This window comes from Wickerhamomyces anomalus, assembly GCF_001661255.1.
Source record: "Wickerhamomyces anomalus NRRL Y-366-8 unplaced genomic scaffold WICANscaffold_2, whole genome shotgun sequence".
NCBI lineage: Eukaryota > Fungi > Ascomycota > Saccharomycetes > Phaffomycetales > Wickerhamomycetaceae > Hansenula > Hansenula anomala.
In genome coordinates, this window is record NW_017567111.1 from 1707198 (window position 1) to 1724331 (window position 17134).

The following is a 17134-nucleotide window of genomic DNA, read 5'->3' on the forward strand; positions in this document are numbered from 1 at the left end:
ATATAAAGCTTTGTATATTATATCAAGAGAGAAAAAACAGAATTCACATTGGATATCAACTAATTAAAACTTCTCTTCTTTGAAACTTTGATCGTCATAATTCTGTTCCAGTAGACTCAAACCCCAACTTCCCAAAATTTTTAATAAACCAACTCTCCAACCTCTAAATAATCCTTCAAATCCACTGTTCTCACCAGAACTATGATATATATCATAAAAGGTCTTGAAAAGTCCAGAATATCCACCAAATCCAACTATTAACTGATCTTCATTCTCTATCTTCATCACATTGCCATTTTCAGATCTCTTTAACAAAAATGAAACTTGTGCTCTTCTTAACAAAGTTTCAACTGGTAATCTAACAAATAATTCAACAATATTAGAAAATAAACTTATAGTACTATACCATATTGGTGATCCGTAAGCATCAATACCAAATTTCACAAATAATAGATATGGTGTTAATTTTTTGAAAACATTATTAGCCAAACTATTCAAGATTGTTGGGATTATTAATGAAATTGGACAAGTGAAATATCTCAAGTTCTTGATACTGTTGCGAATACTTCTTTCATTATGATTAATTGAAGTGACAACTAATTTTGTTCTTATTAAATCAAGGGGTGCCAAAATCAAACCCGTCAATAATGAAGCGGTAATAGATAGTGCCAAAGTTGTAGTTGGTTCTGGTGAATGCGCAACATCAACGAAAAATGGATCAGGGATTTGCAAGAAAGGTGAAATAAAGCCTGTTATCCAAGCTTCTAACGTTGAGGATAATGCATTCAAAATAAATGTGGCATTTGTAGCTCTCCATAACCCTCTTGTACCTTCTTGTGACAATAAACTGGACATAATATCAACAGTATTTAGTGAGACTGGTCTAATGTGGTTTTTGTTAATCACTTTTTTGGAATTGGCAGCCGTGGTTGTGGTCTTTGTTGGAGATCTACGTTTAATAGTTCTTGTTCTTCTGCGTAATAGTTCAGAATCTTCATCTTTGGATTGGAAATAGTAAACTTCATCATCATCATCGTTATCATCATCATTGTCATCATCGTAATGGGGTTCGTTTCGCTTTGTTTTTTGATGTTCTTTGGCACCATCATTTGGAGTTGTTGTATGGATATCACCAACCTGTAACAATAGTCTAGCCACCTCAAATGGTTGAGCAATTAGACATCTGAAATAATTTGTTATGAATGAATTGACTAAGGACTTGATCAATTCACTAACATTGTTTAATTCAAAGTATTCAGAAAATTCCAAATCTGAGTACATATTCTTTTTAATATTTTCATTATATTGATTTATCCGTATGATATTTCTCATGGAAGATCTGCCAGAGCCATAAGCTTTTGAAACACCACCTATACCAATGTTATTTGTGATTGATCTTTTTAAATTTGATGAATTTGTTATCTTGGAAGCAATGGTATTTCCTTGTTCATCAACAACACCAATTCCTGGCCTATAGATCGCAGGACCTCCAGCATGGAAAGTCTCTGAGTCAAAATAGGGTCTCAAGTTTTTAGATGATTCCGTCATTCTGTTATTAAGTCGACAAACTCTTATAAAAGCAGCGCTTGATATTTATGGAAAGTGTGGATGGCTTTTAATGTTTGTTATCAGGTAATAATTTTTTTGTAGGCAAAAAAAAAAATATCATCATACTCAAATAGCCATTCGCGAAATATCTCAACTACAAATAACCAAAATCATCAAAACTAAATTTTTAGGATAGAATCAAATGTTTTCCTTTTCTTCAAACTCTTCACTTGTTGTTTCGAACTCATATTTCTTCTTTGGTGTTAGCTGAAGTTGATTTGTGTTTAGATAAGAGTTGGTGCTTAACACTCTGCTCCCCAAAACATTCTTTTTTGGTGATTCAACCTTGTCAGAACTGTTGATATTTTCATTAGACATTTTCATCAATGTTGCAGCCCCTAGTACATTTTTCATCTTTTCCAAACTCAAATTGGATAATTTCAATTGTAAAGCATCATAATCACCCGATAGCTCCTTGAATTCAGAATATCTCTCACGATAAGATTGAACTAGTTGATCATATTTAGACTCAAGTTTTGCCTTCGTTTGTGAAAGTTCAATAACTGATTCATTGATCTCTTCCTTCTTTGTTCTTTCATCTAGTTGAGCTTTTAGCTCTGCAATTTCCTTGTCTTTCAACTGAATCTGCAAATCTCTATTTTCAATTTCTTTGTTTATATGCTTCTTGGATTCTTCAGAATCATTTATACCCTTTTCAAGTGTTTCAGTTTTTGATTCAAGCGCCAGAAGCTTCTTGCTAATGTCATCTTTCAAAGATTCTAAGATGATTTCATGGTTATTTGAAGCAAGGTCATGAAGTTTGACAAATTCTTGCTGAAGTTCCTTTGAAAGCTCCGCGTTTGAGTTTAGGATTTTGTCAGTAATAGACTCTTCTGATAATTTTGATCTTGATGATTCCTCTTCCGAAGAGTTTATGAGTGTGATCAACTCTGAAATATGATTTGTATGCTTGTCTTGAGAGTTATTGAGGGTCTCTTTTAGATCCTTAGTTAATGCTTTGTGAGATGATTGTAATCCATGAAATTGTGCTTCTAGAGTTTCAGACTTTGTTGAATTTTGACCTTCAAGAAATTTTAAAATCTCATTACTTTTTTTCAAAGATTGATCGAAAAAATCTTTTGGAGCAAAACCTTGGATAGAATCACCAATGGTGGAAATTGAGTTCAATATTTCGCGTTTGGATTCCTCAGTCAATGCTTTTATGCTCTCTGTAAAGTTATTTTCGTTGTTGGATAGTTTTTCCCCTAGGGTTGTTATAAGACTTGTATAATCAGAATTTTGTGATTTGATATGATGCACCAGAGATGATAAGCTTTGTATGTGGTCCTTGAGTTCTTTTAAAGATTTTGAGGCTGGAGTCTCCTCTCCATTCACTTTGGAATCCAATAGGTCAATCTTCTTGATGATATCTTTCTTCAAAGCATCTGTAGAGTCAGTATTGTGCTTTAGGGGAACTAAAGCTTCAGACATCACTTCTTGTATGACTTCCTTACTCAAGATATTTTGGTCGGGAGTTGAAACTGATGATTTTACATTTTGAACCAAGTCTTTCAAATGTGAGTTGTTGTTTGATGATCTTTCAACTAGATTCTCTAAGTCTAATTGTGTTTGCTTGACTGAAGTGTCAACTCCAATAATAATGTTTCTTAGACTAGCCTGTGAGTCGATGATTCTTTTCAATTGATGCTCAACTTCTGAGTTGTCTATAGATGCAAATTGTAATTTTCCAACAGAATTGGGACTTAAATTTTTGTTCTTGCTTGGACTGATTCTGACCATTTGGGGAGAGACAGGCAAAGGCGGTGGATTTCTGCTTGGATCACCACTATCCCACATACTTTTATATTGAATTGGTGAGCCACTTCTACCAGCTTTAAGAGGTGAACGAGGTGGTGTTGAAGGGTCAAGATTCTCTTTCATTGGGGAATTGTTCAAATCGTTATCTGACATGATGGGGAAAGAGCTGTTTAGCTTATATTTCTTCTAAGCTTGTACTCCAAGTATCTGAATATCACAGCAGAGGCAAATTCACAACAGGTTCTCAGCTTTGATGATTCTATTCAACATGAATCGATGTGAATGTAATTTGTAAATACAGAAAAGTAAACAAAAACAAAGGAGTTACGGGGTGAAAAACGTGACTTTCCTCGGAAGTTTGACACTTTTAGAAAGACCGGGTAACAATCCAATATGGCGGCTGCAGTAAATTTGAGTCCCCTGCGAAATTCTGAGTCTGTCTGAAATTTTTCGACGCACTTTTGATATTTTTCACTACTGTGAAGAGCCAGAGTAAAGGCTTGCAGAGGTGTTATAACTCATCAAATTCAACTATTAAAGATGGCTAAATTCATTAAATCTGGTAAAGTTGGTAAGTAGAGCCATATGATATCCATATCTCGTTTTCAATTAAAGTATAGTTGTGTGTGTTGAGATATATTGAGTTGAAGTGTTTTGATCTTGGAAATAATTTTTCACTTTCATAGTGTTACTACTAGTTAATTCACAACAATCATGATAAAACTACCAAATTATAAGAATTAAATGATCAAGAGGAGAGTGTTCCAGTTTATATGTTCTCAGTTTACGTCCATCAGAAAATACTATGCCATTCAAGCTCACTTGCGGTCATAGCTATTTATAATAGAATCAAATTTATCTAAACATGAACTACACAGATAGTCATGACAAATCACACATCCAATCAGTACTTAATTTTGAGAAGGAAGCTTATTTGGCCTGAGTTATCATACTAACAATTTCTTTTAGCCATTGTTGTTCGTGGTCGTTACGCTGGTAAAAAAGTCGTTATCGTCAAAGCTCACGATGAAGGTTCAAAAGCTCACAAATTCGGTCACGCTTTAGTTGCTGGTGTTGAAAGATACCCATCTAAGATCTCTAAGAGAGCTGGTGCCAAAAAAGTTGCCAAAGCTTCAAAAGTCAAACCATTCATCAAAACTATCAACTACAACCATTTATTACCAACCCGTTACACCGTTGATGTTGAAGAATTCAAATCAGCCATCTCAACTGAAACTTTTGATGAACCATCCCAACGTGAAGAAGCTAAAAAAGTTGTCAAGAAAGCTTTTGAAGAAAAATACCAATCTGGTAAAAACAAATGGTTCTTCACTAAATTAAACTTTTGAATCAAAAATTTGGCATTGTAATGTAAATTTATAATAAAATCTAAAAAAAACAAAAGCTATTTGGGAAATATAATAGTGTAGTTCACCTGTAAATTCAAAGTAGATGTTTGAAGATTTTTGTGTGCCTGGAAATTTCAGAAAGAAGCACTATTTCGCGAAAATGATGAACTTTGTTCAAAAACTTTCGATCTGTTGAAGAGATTAGAGAAGCTTTGGCTGTCTATAGACTTGAAATGCTGAGACGAGGTAACATTTTGAGCCTGAGAAGCTTAAATGTTCGCCATTATAGTGCCAAAGTTAATATCAAAATTGAAAACTCAACCACTTTGAAGAAACCTGTCTACAATTTCAAAGGAATCAGTGAAAACCTAGATCATTATTTATTAAGTGCCAAAAGAAGAGAGTTACCACAAGATGTTTTGAAAGAGATTCAGAATACAGGTGAATATTATGCAAAAGTGAAAGACTTAACTGCAAGTTTGACCAAGATAAGAGCTGAAAAGAATATATCTCAAGTAACATTGAAGGAACTGAGACAGAAGAAAGAAATTGGTGCAAAATATGAAGAACAATTAAAAATCCAAGGTATGCTAAAAAAGCTTGAAAAAGAAATAAATGAGAACATCAAAGCTGAAGAACTAAAACTATACGGTGTGATGGAAAGCTTTCCTAATGCACTTCACGAATCTGTCAAAGATGAACAAGAACTAGTGAAATATTTGAACCCAAAAGATCAATATGAACCAATCCCAGAGTTGGAACACAGCAAGATTGCCCAAGACTTCGGAATTGTTGACTTGAAAGCTGGATCAACTGTAAGTGGATCATCATGGTATTACTTAATTGGCGATGGTGCCCTTCTAGAACAAGCCTTAGTTCAATACGCTCTCAAGCTTGCAAGAAAACATGGGTATAAAATGGTCACACCACCATCTATTGTGAAAGTTGAAGTTTCTGATGCATGTGGCTTTAAACCAAGAGATCAAAATGGAGAAGTTCAAACGTATGAGTTGAAACAAGACGGGCTGGTGTTGACTGGTACTGCTGAAATTCCTCTTGCTGGGCTGGCAATTAATAAGACATTCAATGAACAAGATTTACCAGAAAGAGTCGTTGGAGTCAGCAGAAGCTATAGAGCAGAGGCAGGTGCTAGAGGGAGAGACACTAAAGGTTTATATCGTGTTCACGAGTTCACAAAAGTTGAACTGTTTGTATGGGCTGCAGAAAATCAATCTGAAGGTGAATTGGAAAAATTAAGAGAATTTCAAGAAGAACTAATAACTTCATTAGGATTGAGCGCAAGAGTTTTAAACATGCCAGCTAATGACTTGGGTGCGCCAGCTATCAAGAAGTATGATATAGAGGCTTGGATGCCAGGTAGAGGAAATTGGGGTGAATTAACTTCAACATCAAATTGTACTGATTTCCAATCAAGAAGAACTCATACCAAATACAAAAATAAAGAGCTGCAGAAGAGCTTTTTTGTTCACACCTTGAACGGTACTGCTCTAGCTGTTCCAAGGGTTATTGTTGCATTGATTGAAAACTTTTATGACCCTAGTTCGAATAGAATTGCAATCCCAAAAGTTCTTCAATCCTATATGGATGACAAAGAATTCATAGAAAAGGTGAACTAGACATATTATTCGTTGTATATAGTTTTTTAAAAATAAGTCCAAGTATATATCCTAGTTTCAATATTTAGAGACAATTTCTAACCAGTAGCTTTAACCATCAAATCACCGTGGAATTTGTCACCTTTATTGTTTTACTGGTTCCAGACATTATATTGTGTTGCGCAAACCACTTTTGCTCTAACCCTGAACGTTCCCAAAGCCAAAAAAAAATATAGAGGAGCAGATCAACTTCAGAAATGCTTCAAAAACAGCAAAATCAAACACATCAAAAGAACAGAACTAAGTCTGTCATAGAATTTCAAATATATTGTGCTTATAGTATTCGGTGCAACTAAACTCAGCTGAAAGCATTGAATAACTACTCCCTTGAAACTCATCACAAAGAAGTGAAAGGTGCCAAAAACAAGTTTAGTTTTTTAAGCTGTTACAAAAAGAGCGTTTTGCCATCGTTTCTTGAACTTCAACTTTAGGTTGGTTTATCAAGTTGCTAAAGTAAACCATCATCTTTTAGGCATCGTTTTAAGTACTGTCAGTGGAATTAGATCAAATTTTCAAAGAATTCCCATTGTGATTGCTCATTAGATTTTTTTGCCTTAATTTAAGGAAAAAAAGGTACTTCTACGTCTTGAACATTTGAACTACATTGTTTTATCATGCACATCACAAAGAGGCAAGAAAAGACGTTGAATGAGCTCGCCAAACCGTTGGAAAACTTAATAAACTCTATAAAGAATGCTTCAGATGATGATCTACCGAAGGTTTTGAATTCAAACTTGGTATGGGATACTTCGAAAGGTACATTACTCAACTGGGTCGATATTTTAAACAAATTCGACTCAATTCTTGAAGGTATTATCAAGAAGTATGGGCTAGCTGATGAAAATGTCAAACCAACAGAGCTTGATGCTAAAGATACAACTTTAACTGTTGCAATTCTTGACTTTACATATATGCTACTAGATAATTCATCCAACAAATCAGTTTACTCAAGTTCACATAGACTTTATGACCTTTTAGCCTCACCAACTATTCCTGTCATCAAAGGTGTTTTGAAATGTTTTGTTGTATTGGGTAAAAAATATTCAATCAGATCTATGAAAAGAACATTTGTTGCTACAAGAAAAGTGTCTGATAGAGTTTATCCATTAGCATTATTACTACCTGCATCTACATTAACTTCCAATACTGGGTCCAATGAGAATTGTTCCTTGACTGATTTCATAAAAGACTCAACAAAAGTTCCAAAGAAGTGGAGGAACTTGGACTATACTTATTATAATGACACTGAAAAGAAGGAACAACCACAAGATTCAGCATCTTTAGTCAATTCTCCATCCGTCAAAAGAATAAAGAATCAAGAACAACAAACAGATTCTTCACCAATAAAACCAAAAAAGCAACAGCAGTTACAACAGCAACAAGTTAAGTCGGAAGACAATAAATTAGATGGACCATTGTTGTTCCACTTATCAGAATCAGAGGTTCGCAAGCTTTCATTACAACAAATCTATGACAAAGGTATTGAAAAACTCCCAAGCAAATCATGGGTCAGATTTTGCCTAAAATCCATCATGGCTAAAGCATTTAATAGCAATTCATATGAAAACATTAAGTTACGTCAAGATCTTATTGTAATAAAATGTTTAGCAGTTTCTTTGTTGGTCTCTGTGAATAGTGATTTTGAAGTCACCTCAAGAGTGTTTGAAGCTGATCCAAGCTTATTAAGCTCATTAGTTGATTTGGTAAATTTACAAAGTTCTGTACCAGAAGATGTTAGAATGGCTGCTATTAAATCATTGGATTGTATTTCCTCTTTGAAAACTTGGTCTAGTGAAATTCTAAGAAATTTGGGTGGTAGTGTCTCCCATGGATTATTGTTTCAGAACTTGAGATTTATCATTAAACAAATTAAGGAAAATGACAAACATATTGATGAAGAATTCAATACGTTTTTCTTGAATGTTATCTCCAATTTGGTGGAAGTGAAATCTTTAAGTACATTGTTAATATCGGCTGGATTGATCCAAACATTAATGGAATTTTTGAATCTTAAGTCAGATGTTAAAAAGACAACAGCTGCAGCAACTTATTTGTTGAATACCATTGTTACCAGCTCATCTGAGAATGTTTCTTTGTTCAGAGAAATGAATGGGTTCAACTCATTACTCAATATGGTTGGTTATGAAATTGATTTTGCTTTAGAAAACCCCGGTTATGGTGGCGGCCCTCCAAAACTTACCGTTGTCCATTATTCCATCAGTTTCAGACAAGCAAACTATATTCGCTCATTGTTGAAATTTGTTCATAGCTTGATCCAATCAGAAAGTGGTGATAGAGTTAGAAATTTGTTTGATTCGCCATTATTGGGTCATTTGAATAAAATTTTACAAAATATCTCAGTGTTTGGATTTACTCTGTTGACGTTAAGTCTCAATGTTGTTTGCGCCATTATTCACAACGAACCAACATCATACTCAATTTTGAAAGAAGCTGGAACAATTGATCTCATCGTTGATGGATTTGAAACATTTTTTGGAAAATCATCAGAGCTAATTACTACATTACCAAATGTGATTGGTGCAATTGCTTTGAACACTGAAGGTTTACAAAAAGTTAAAGATGGCCAGCTTATCCAAAAGTTTTTCACTATTTTTGACAATAATGATTATGCTAAAGCTTTAGTTATTGATGACATCTCGGAGTTCATGGGTTCTGCTATTGATGAACTTGCAAGACATTATCCGGATTTGAAACCTATCATACTTGATGAAATTGTCTCTTTGATCAAAAGGCTACCAAGTATAGCGGCTAAAACATTACCTGGCCCTCAAATTTATACATCTGAAAAAGGATCATTTTACCATAGTAAAGAGGATGAAGTAATTGACAATGAGGAAGGTCAATCACAAATAGCTGCTTGGGAAACACTTGATGAAGCTTATGCTATTGAGAATGCCACTGTTTTCATAGGAAATATGATTCCATATAGCAATACGTGGACAGAGATTATGGACAAGTTGCCTTTTGAACATTGGCTACCATTATTGACTTTAAAAAACGCATCATATGATTATGTTTACTCAAATAGCATGTACCCTGTGAATGGTGTTCTGAAATATTTTGATGATGAAAGAAGAGAGTATGCCCCAAAAAAATTAATTGCAGAGATAGCCAAACAAGTGAGTTCGGTTAGGGATTATTTTGAGTCAACTGAAGAAGTTTCTTTGTTCCAAAAATTTGAAGGTGATAGTAATAGATCAAATGATCTTTTGAACAGGTTGATTGCTGTTAACAACATTTTGTTTGCATTTGTTGATGTCTATTGCAACCCAAATAGTCTATCACCAACTCGTGTTGGCCAATTGGCAATATTTTTTTCTGAAGAAAAAGGCTTAGAATTAATTAATCAGTTAGGTCAACTATTGAGACGTGTTACTTTTGAAGAATATGCCTTGCGGTCAAGTATGCCAGATGTTGTTGCTAAGGAAACTATTCCAAATCAGTACGATGATGGATGTCCACCTCTTAGAATTGTCACAGGTGATGAGAACCCTGAAACAAAATTCAACAAATCAAGTGCTAAATTCAAGAATACTCTCCAAACACGTTTCTTGATAAATAGAATTCATGGTTCAATTTCTTTGGTCTTCAACACTTTGCTAGCTTTACCAACTGTCGGAAGACAAGAATATACTGTTGATTTATACAGAGGATTCACAGTCCAAATTTCTCATGAAATCACAAAGATTTTCCAAGGTTATTTGGTTTCTGAACTATACAACCATCCTTCGTTCCTTTTGGTACTCATCAACACTATCCAGTATTGTTTGACGGACTCAAACTCGGATAAAATACTGACAATAGCTGGTATCAACTTCATGCAACAAGGTGGTTTCCTCGCTCAGCGTGATATTTTGTTACATTTTTGGTCAAAATTAAGCTCACTAAATAAGGAGAAGGCTGATGAAGCCAAAGATTTGACTTTTGTGAGAGATACCCCAGAAAGTATTGTTATTTCCTTGGTAATGAACCTCTTGGTCATGTTCAACAAAATAACTGTTTATGAATCATTAGTTGCTGTTAGTAACAGCCCACTGTATTACGAAGGTGATATAACTGGAACATCAAACATTCCTGTTCACAATTTGACAGTTTCATTCCTTGTCCAGTCGAAGTTGTTGGGTTTTGGTGTTTTATCAGGTATTTTAGATGAAGACAGTTTTGGATCCGTGGAAGATGAATTACCACTTCCCGTGGTATTTGAGTTGATCAAACTTGGAAAGCACGTTTACAGTAATAATGGAGAGAAATATTTGAACTATTCAGACGGTGCATTATATGAATTAGATTGGAAACAAGCTAAAGATTCACACTCAAGAATGGAATATTTGCAATCTTTAGGGTTTACTGAAGAACAAGCGCCAAGAATTATCAACAAGTCTGGTGGTGATCTTAGTGTTTTAGATGATGATGCATTTCCAGGGGTAGCTATAACACCTAAAGACTGGGAAAACGCAAAAAGCAAAGCTGTTGAAAAGAAATACATTCCACCAAAACCAAAGCTTGTGACACCGCAATATTTAGGATACCATACGATTACCGAACTTGAGGAAGCTCGTCAAGGTAAGAGTGACTATTTCTTAGATCAGTGCTTGCTCATTGCCCAACTATACCCAAGTACAGTGCAGAGTGTTTCAGAGTATTTGGTTTCCTCATATTTGAACTCACCAAAACAAAATGTTGTTAATTTTGAGGCCAATATCTTGCGTACACTATTGGAGTACTTGTATTCATTTGACATATCCAATCAAGACTCAAAAGAACTTGGTTCCATGTTTCATTTGTTCACTATATTGATAAGCAATAATGATACCATTTTTTACGGTGTTAGCTCCACCCTAAAGAGCTTTGCTTCATTTGTCATTGAGTCGGTGAAATCTGAATATGTGAATTGTAATTGGTTTCCTCAGGCCTTGTTCGGTATGGAGAAAATACTAGCCACGTCAGATCTCCCAAAATTTGAAAAAGCCAAAGTTAATGTATCTTGCACCATCCCAAAATCATTCCCATCCTCTTATGAATTGGAAGATGGTCTTCGTGAATCTTTGTTCGAAATTTTGATTAATGTCGGTGAAATCACTAATCATAAAAGTGCTTTAGCTATATCCAGGCTTTTGGTGCTTTATACAAGTGATCCTGAAAAAGTTGAAAAGGTTGTTGCTTCTGGAATCATTCAAAAGATTACAAAAGTTATTTCCCAACCAATAGAGAAAGAAAAGGAAAATTCATTTGCTTTACAAGCTGCTTTTGTTTTATTGGTTAGAAGATGTTTCGAGACAAAGGACATTGTTGACTCATTGATTTTAAGGGAAATCAATAAACAATTTATATCAAAATCAAGACGCGGTGATGATAATAAAGATCGCTCCAGAGATTTGACTAGCTTGTTGAAGGAAATCCCAGGTGTGGTTCTGAGGGCTCCTCAAGTATATCTTGAAGAGTTATCTAAAAGAGCAAGGTTCAGTGATTTTAGTGATCCTTTGAAAAACTTGAGTGTTCGTTTGGTTGAAAGCGCTGATGAAGATGTGCCAATGATTGACGCCGAGACTGGTGAAAAAGTTGAAACTACTGATTCTGGAACAAAATTACACAACCAGACAGGTATTGTTCATTTATTGTTAACAGAACTAATGTCAACAGCTAAAAAGGACTGGATCAGTGAGCCACCAGTAACTGATAAGGAACGTGAAGAGCAAGAAAAAGAGAAAGAGAAGAATGAACTCCCAAAACCTCGAAAAGTTGATATTCATAAAAATTCAAATTGCAGCTATATGTTGTTTTTATTGAAGGTTATTACTGAATTATTGGCTTCATACAAACAGAGTAAACTTGAGTTTTTGACATTTTCCAAAAAGCAGCTTTTCCAATCAGAAAATGAAGGTCCTTCAAAACCTCGTTCAACATCATTGAATTTCTTTTTACATCAATTGATACAAAGTGCAGGAACTGATCTAACAAACCCAGAGGACAACCGTAAAAGGGCGGTTTCAGATCTCACATGTAAGGCTATTGTTGCATTCATATCAACTATTGACCAAGGAAGTTTGAAAGCTGATCCAAAAAAGGTGGATCCTGATATGACATTTATTAGAAAGTTCACTGTGGATTCTATTTTGAAAGTTGTTAAGGATATTTCGTTGTCTTCTCATAATATGCAAACTCGTTATAAAAAATTGATATCATTGAATAAGTTGATCCCTTCCCTTTTGTCCAAGTCTAGAGACAAGCTAGTGGAAGCATCAACAGTTGAATTTGATTCGTTCCATGTGGCCAAAACAATGATTGATGCAGGGCTTCCTCAAGCTTTAACAGGTGTTCTGACGGAAATTGATTTGAATTATCCAGAGTATTATTTCATTTTGGATTCTGTGGTTACAGCTTTAAGTACCATCGCCAGTATCAAGACTGAGTTCCAGCAACTATTCAAAGATTATCAACCAAATGGTGTTGCTGATGAAGAAGAGCTGGAGGAAGATGAAAATGATTTCAAAGAGGAAACTCCTGATTTGTTTCGTAACTCAACATTAGGGATGTATGATGTTGGCGAGATTGATTCAGAAGAAGATGCTAGTGATGAAGAAATGGACTATGACGAAGATGATTTTGATGAGGAAGATGTTGATAGATCCCTTGAAATTGTCTATAGTGAGGACGAAGATGATATAATCGGGTCTGACGATGGCGAGGTTGTTGATGATGGTGATATTGATAATGAGAATGAGTCAGCAGGTGAATCAGATCAAGACTCAGAAGACAGTTTTGATTCAGATGATTCAGATCAAACAATGGAGGGTCATGAAGGTGATGAGGAAATGTCAGAATTCCAAATTATCCCAGAGATGCTGTCGGAAGAAGAAGTTGATGACGAAATTTCAGATTATGAAAATAGTATGGACCACGAGCATGACCATGATGACCACTTTGATTCTGAAATTGAGTCTGAGCTGGATCAAATAGTTGAACAAGAAGAGGAAAGAACACCAGGCCCAGATGGCTCAAGAATGGATGCACCAGAAGATAATGAAGTATTCATACACGTTGATGAGGATGAGAATGAAGATGAATCTGATATTTCTTCTTCAAGTGACATTTTTGAAATAGATCCAAGCAACATGCGTGCTCAAGGCGATCGTCATCGTCAAAGATTCACTCACAACCACCGTCCTAGAAGATTTATGCTCAATGTTGAAGATCTTGCTGATATGGCCTTCTCAGGGAATGACAGAAATTACACATCAATTTTGAGAGCTGGGTTGGAAAGAGCAAGTTCACAGTTGAATGCTTTCCCTCAAATAAGCAATCTCGATTTTTTTAATCGTGAAAATTTGAGAAGAATGTTAACCCCTAGTGCTCACCAGAAACTCGCAGCAAGTGAATTTTCTTTAAAATCAACAAAAGAGAGATGGAATGAAGTGTATTCTATGTTTTTCGGAAAATCTGGTGATTCACTCAGAATTTTAACTGAAATTGTGAACAGAATTTTTGAACCTAGTGAAGAGTTATACAATAAGAAGAAGGCAGAAGAAGAAGAACGCAGAAAGAAAGAAGATGAGGAAGCTAAGAAACACCAGGCAGAAGCTGAAGAAAGAAGACAGAAGGAAGAAGCTGAACGTCGTGCCTCGCAGCCAGAACCAACGGAGCCAAATAGTCTAGATGAGCCTGTAAATCAGGATCCAATTTATGTTATGATCGGTGACAGAGAAGTGGATATTGCTGGTACAGACATTGATCCTGAGTTCTTTGAGGCTTTACCAGATTATATGAGAGAGGAGGTGTTTACTCAACATGTTAGAGAACGTCGTGCTGAAGCTTCTAATGCTGGTAATACCACTCGTGAAATTGATCAAGACTTCCTTGATGCTCTTCCTGATGGTATAAGAGAGGAAATTTTGGCTCAAGAAGCAATGTCTACTAGACTTCCAAACTTGGTTGTTGATAGTATGGGTGGTGATGACACTAGATTAGTGCCTAATGAAAGTGAAAATGCTGGAAATTCCGAAGTCAGTGGATCCAAAGAGAAGAGTAAAACTTTTTTCACTCCGTTGGTTGATAGGTTTGGTGTTGCTTCACTTGTTCGCTTTGTGTTTGTCCCTCAATCTTTCCAAGGTAGAAAAACTTTATACGGACTACTTGGCCAACTTTGTATCAATAAACAAAGTAGAGCTGAGGTGCTTGGTTACTTCCTTGCAATTCTTCAAGAAGGGCTTAGTGATCAACAGTCGCTAGAGAAAACTTTCCATCAGATTTGTGGCAAAGCTAAATGTACTACTGGTAGCTTGTACAATATTGCTCCAGGTGTGAAACCATCCACACCAAGAACTCCATCCACGCCAGCTAGTGGTAAAACCAGTCTTTCAGTCAATCAATTTCCAAATCGTGCAACTCCATTTATTGTTGCTGGTCAAGTTTTAGAGGCATTGCAATTTTTGTTAGAGTCTGATCCTCATTTGAGATATTATTTCCTGAGTGAGCATGAACCTTTAATGCTTGGTAAGAAATCTAAGCAGAAAAAAGATATATTTGGTAAACAGTCTAAATACCCATTGAATACTTTATTGTCATTACTTGATAGAGGAATAGTGAAGGAAAAATCTGTGTTGATGGACTTATTATCAAGAATTATACAAATCACAACCCGTCCATTGAATGCTTTGCTGAAGGCTCAAAATGACAAAGTTAAACCAGAGAAAGAAGGTGATGAATCTGAAAAATCAAGAAAGAATATTGAATTACCAAATGTGATGGATTCCAGTTTGAGTAATGTTGTTACAGCTCTTTCTGCTGATGATTGTTCTAGTCGTACATTCCAGCAAACCTTGAGTGCAATGCAAAATTTATTGGTGATTAAGTCAGGGAAAAAGATATTCGCTTCTGAGTTATCGTCTAGTGCTACAAAACTAGGAAAAGTTATTGTTACTGATTTAGCAACATTGATTGAAGAGTTGAAAGACCACACAGAAGACTTGAGTGCAGACGTGATGGCTAAGTTCACGTCTTCAAGCTCTGACCAGGCAAAGCTACTGAGAGTTTTGACAGCTCTTGATTATTTATTTGGTAAACTAGATGATAAGGAACTTGAGTTAAAAGAGTTGACCAATTTGTACAAAAAGCTATCATTAGGTCCATTATGGGGTGCTTTAAGTGATTGTCTACATATATTGGAAGACAATAAAAATATCACTCACACTGCTACTGCGTTGCTGCCACTAATTGAAGCTCTTATGGTTGTTTGTAAGCACAGCAAGGTCAAAGAGCTGCAAGCCAAAGATGCGTTGAAATATGAAAACAAAAAGTGTGATTTCGTCAACGAACCAATTGAAAGTTTGTTCTTTTCATTCACAGATACTCACAAAAAGATTTTGAATCAAATGGTCAGATCAAATGCTAAATTGATGAGTGGTCCATTTGCTATGTTGGTTAGAAATCCAAGAGTTTTAGAGTTCGATAACAAGAAAAATTATTTCGATCGGAAACTTCATACAAAGGAAAATGAAAAACAAACAATGGCTGTTTCCATTCGTCGTGACCAAGTGTTTTTGGATTCTTATCGTGCATTATTTTTCAAGTCTAGTGAAGAGTTCCGTAATGCTAAATTGGACATTAGTTTTAAAGGTGAAGCGGGAATTGATGCTGGTGGTGTTACTAGAGAATGGTACCAGGTGCTATCTCGTCAAATGTTTAATCCAGATTATGCATTGTTTTTGCCTGTTGCATCTGACAAAACAACATTCCACCCTAACCGTACCTCCTGGGTTAACCCAGAGCATTTATCGTTTTTCAAGTTTATTGGTCGTGTTATTGGTAAAGCCATTTATGACAATTGCTTCCTGGATTGCCATTTCAGTAGGGATGTTTACAAGAGTATTTTAGGTCGCTCAGTGTCTTTGAAAGATTTGGAAACTATTGATTTAGAATATTTCAAATCATTGATGTGGATGTTGGAGAATGATATTACTGATATCATTATTGAAACTTTTGCTGTTGAAACTGAAGATTATGGTGAGGTCAAGATTATTGATTTGATTCCAGATGGTAGAAACATTGCAGTTACTGAGGACAATAAACAAGAATATGTTCGTTTGGTTGTTGAATATCGTTTGCAAAAGAGTGTTGAAGAACAAGTTAGTAACTTTTTACAAGGTTTCCATGAAATTATTCCAAAAGAATTGATTTCTATCTTTGACGAACAAGAATTGGAATTGTTAATTTCAGGTCTTCCAGATATTGATGTCGATGACTGGAAGAATAACACCACTTATGTTAACTATTCACCATCTTCAAAAGAAATTTCATACTTCTGGAGAGCTGTTCGTTCCTTTGATGCTGAGGAGCGTGCTAAATTGTTACAATTTGCCACTGGTACAAGTAAAGTTCCATTAAATGGGTTCAAAGAACTTGGTGGATCAAATGGTACCTCCAAGTTCAGTATTCATAGAGATTTCGGATCAACAGAGCGTCTTCCATCTTCACATACTTGTTTCAACCAAATTGATTTACCAGCTTATGATTCATATGAAACTTTAAGAGGTTCATTGTTACTGGCCATCACTGAGGGTCATGAAGGTTTTGGTTTAGCTTGAGATATTTTTCGAACAATTTGCTTTTCAAAGCTGTATATTATTAGTTTAATTGATTTTTTATGTAAAAAAGGTTTCTAATCTTGTAGTGAAAAAGTGTTGATGGAGTGGAATTAACAAAAAAAAATAGCGTACCAAAAAATTG

General features: G+C 35.3%; 5 protein-coding genes across 5 annotated transcripts; 3 read left to right on the plus strand and 2 right to left on the minus strand.

Moving 5' to 3' along the window:
- Positions 1-63: 63 nt before the first annotated feature.
- Positions 64-1581, minus strand: UGO1 (mitofusin complex protein UGO1; the record flags this gene model as incomplete). The annotated part of the gene is made up of 1 exon (XM_019184103.1): positions 64-1581. Exon 1 carries the CDS (start codon positions 1546-1548, stop codon positions 64-66), a length of 1485 nt encoding a protein of 494 aa, XP_019040504.1. The 5' UTR covers positions 1549-1581.
- Positions 1582-3348, minus strand: WICANDRAFT_104389 (uncharacterized protein; the record flags this gene model as incomplete). Its single annotated transcript, XM_019180414.1, has 1 exon — positions 1582-3348. The coding sequence occupies one exon, from the start codon at positions 3346-3348 to the stop codon at positions 1747-1749; it is 1602 nt and encodes a 533-aa protein (XP_019040505.1). The 3' UTR covers positions 1582-1746.
- Positions 3349-3541: 193 nt separating this feature from the next.
- On the plus strand, positions 3542-4715 carry RPL27B (60S ribosomal protein eL27; the record flags this gene model as incomplete). Its single annotated transcript, XM_019186700.1, has 2 exons — positions 3542-3937; positions 4336-4715. The coding sequence occupies exons 1-2, from the start codon at positions 3907-3909 to the stop codon at positions 4713-4715; spliced, it is 411 nt and encodes a 136-aa protein (XP_019040506.1). The 5' UTR covers positions 3542-3906.
- Positions 4716-4948: 233 nt separating this feature from the next.
- On the plus strand, positions 4949-6352 carry DIA4 (putative serine--tRNA ligase DIA4; the record flags this gene model as incomplete). Its single annotated transcript, XM_019183260.1, has 1 exon — positions 4949-6352. The coding sequence occupies one exon, from the start codon at positions 4949-4951 to the stop codon at positions 6350-6352; it is 1404 nt and encodes a 467-aa protein (XP_019040507.1).
- A 653-nt stretch (positions 6353-7005) lies between these two features.
- Positions 7006-16992, plus strand: TOM1 (E3 ubiquitin-protein ligase TOM1; the record flags this gene model as incomplete). The annotated part of the gene is made up of 2 exons (XM_019181627.1): positions 7006-14683; positions 14747-16992. The coding sequence occupies 2 exons, from the start codon at positions 7006-7008 to the stop codon at positions 16990-16992; spliced, it is 9924 nt and encodes a 3307-aa protein (XP_019040508.1).
- Between the last annotated feature and the right edge of the window lie 142 nt (positions 16993-17134).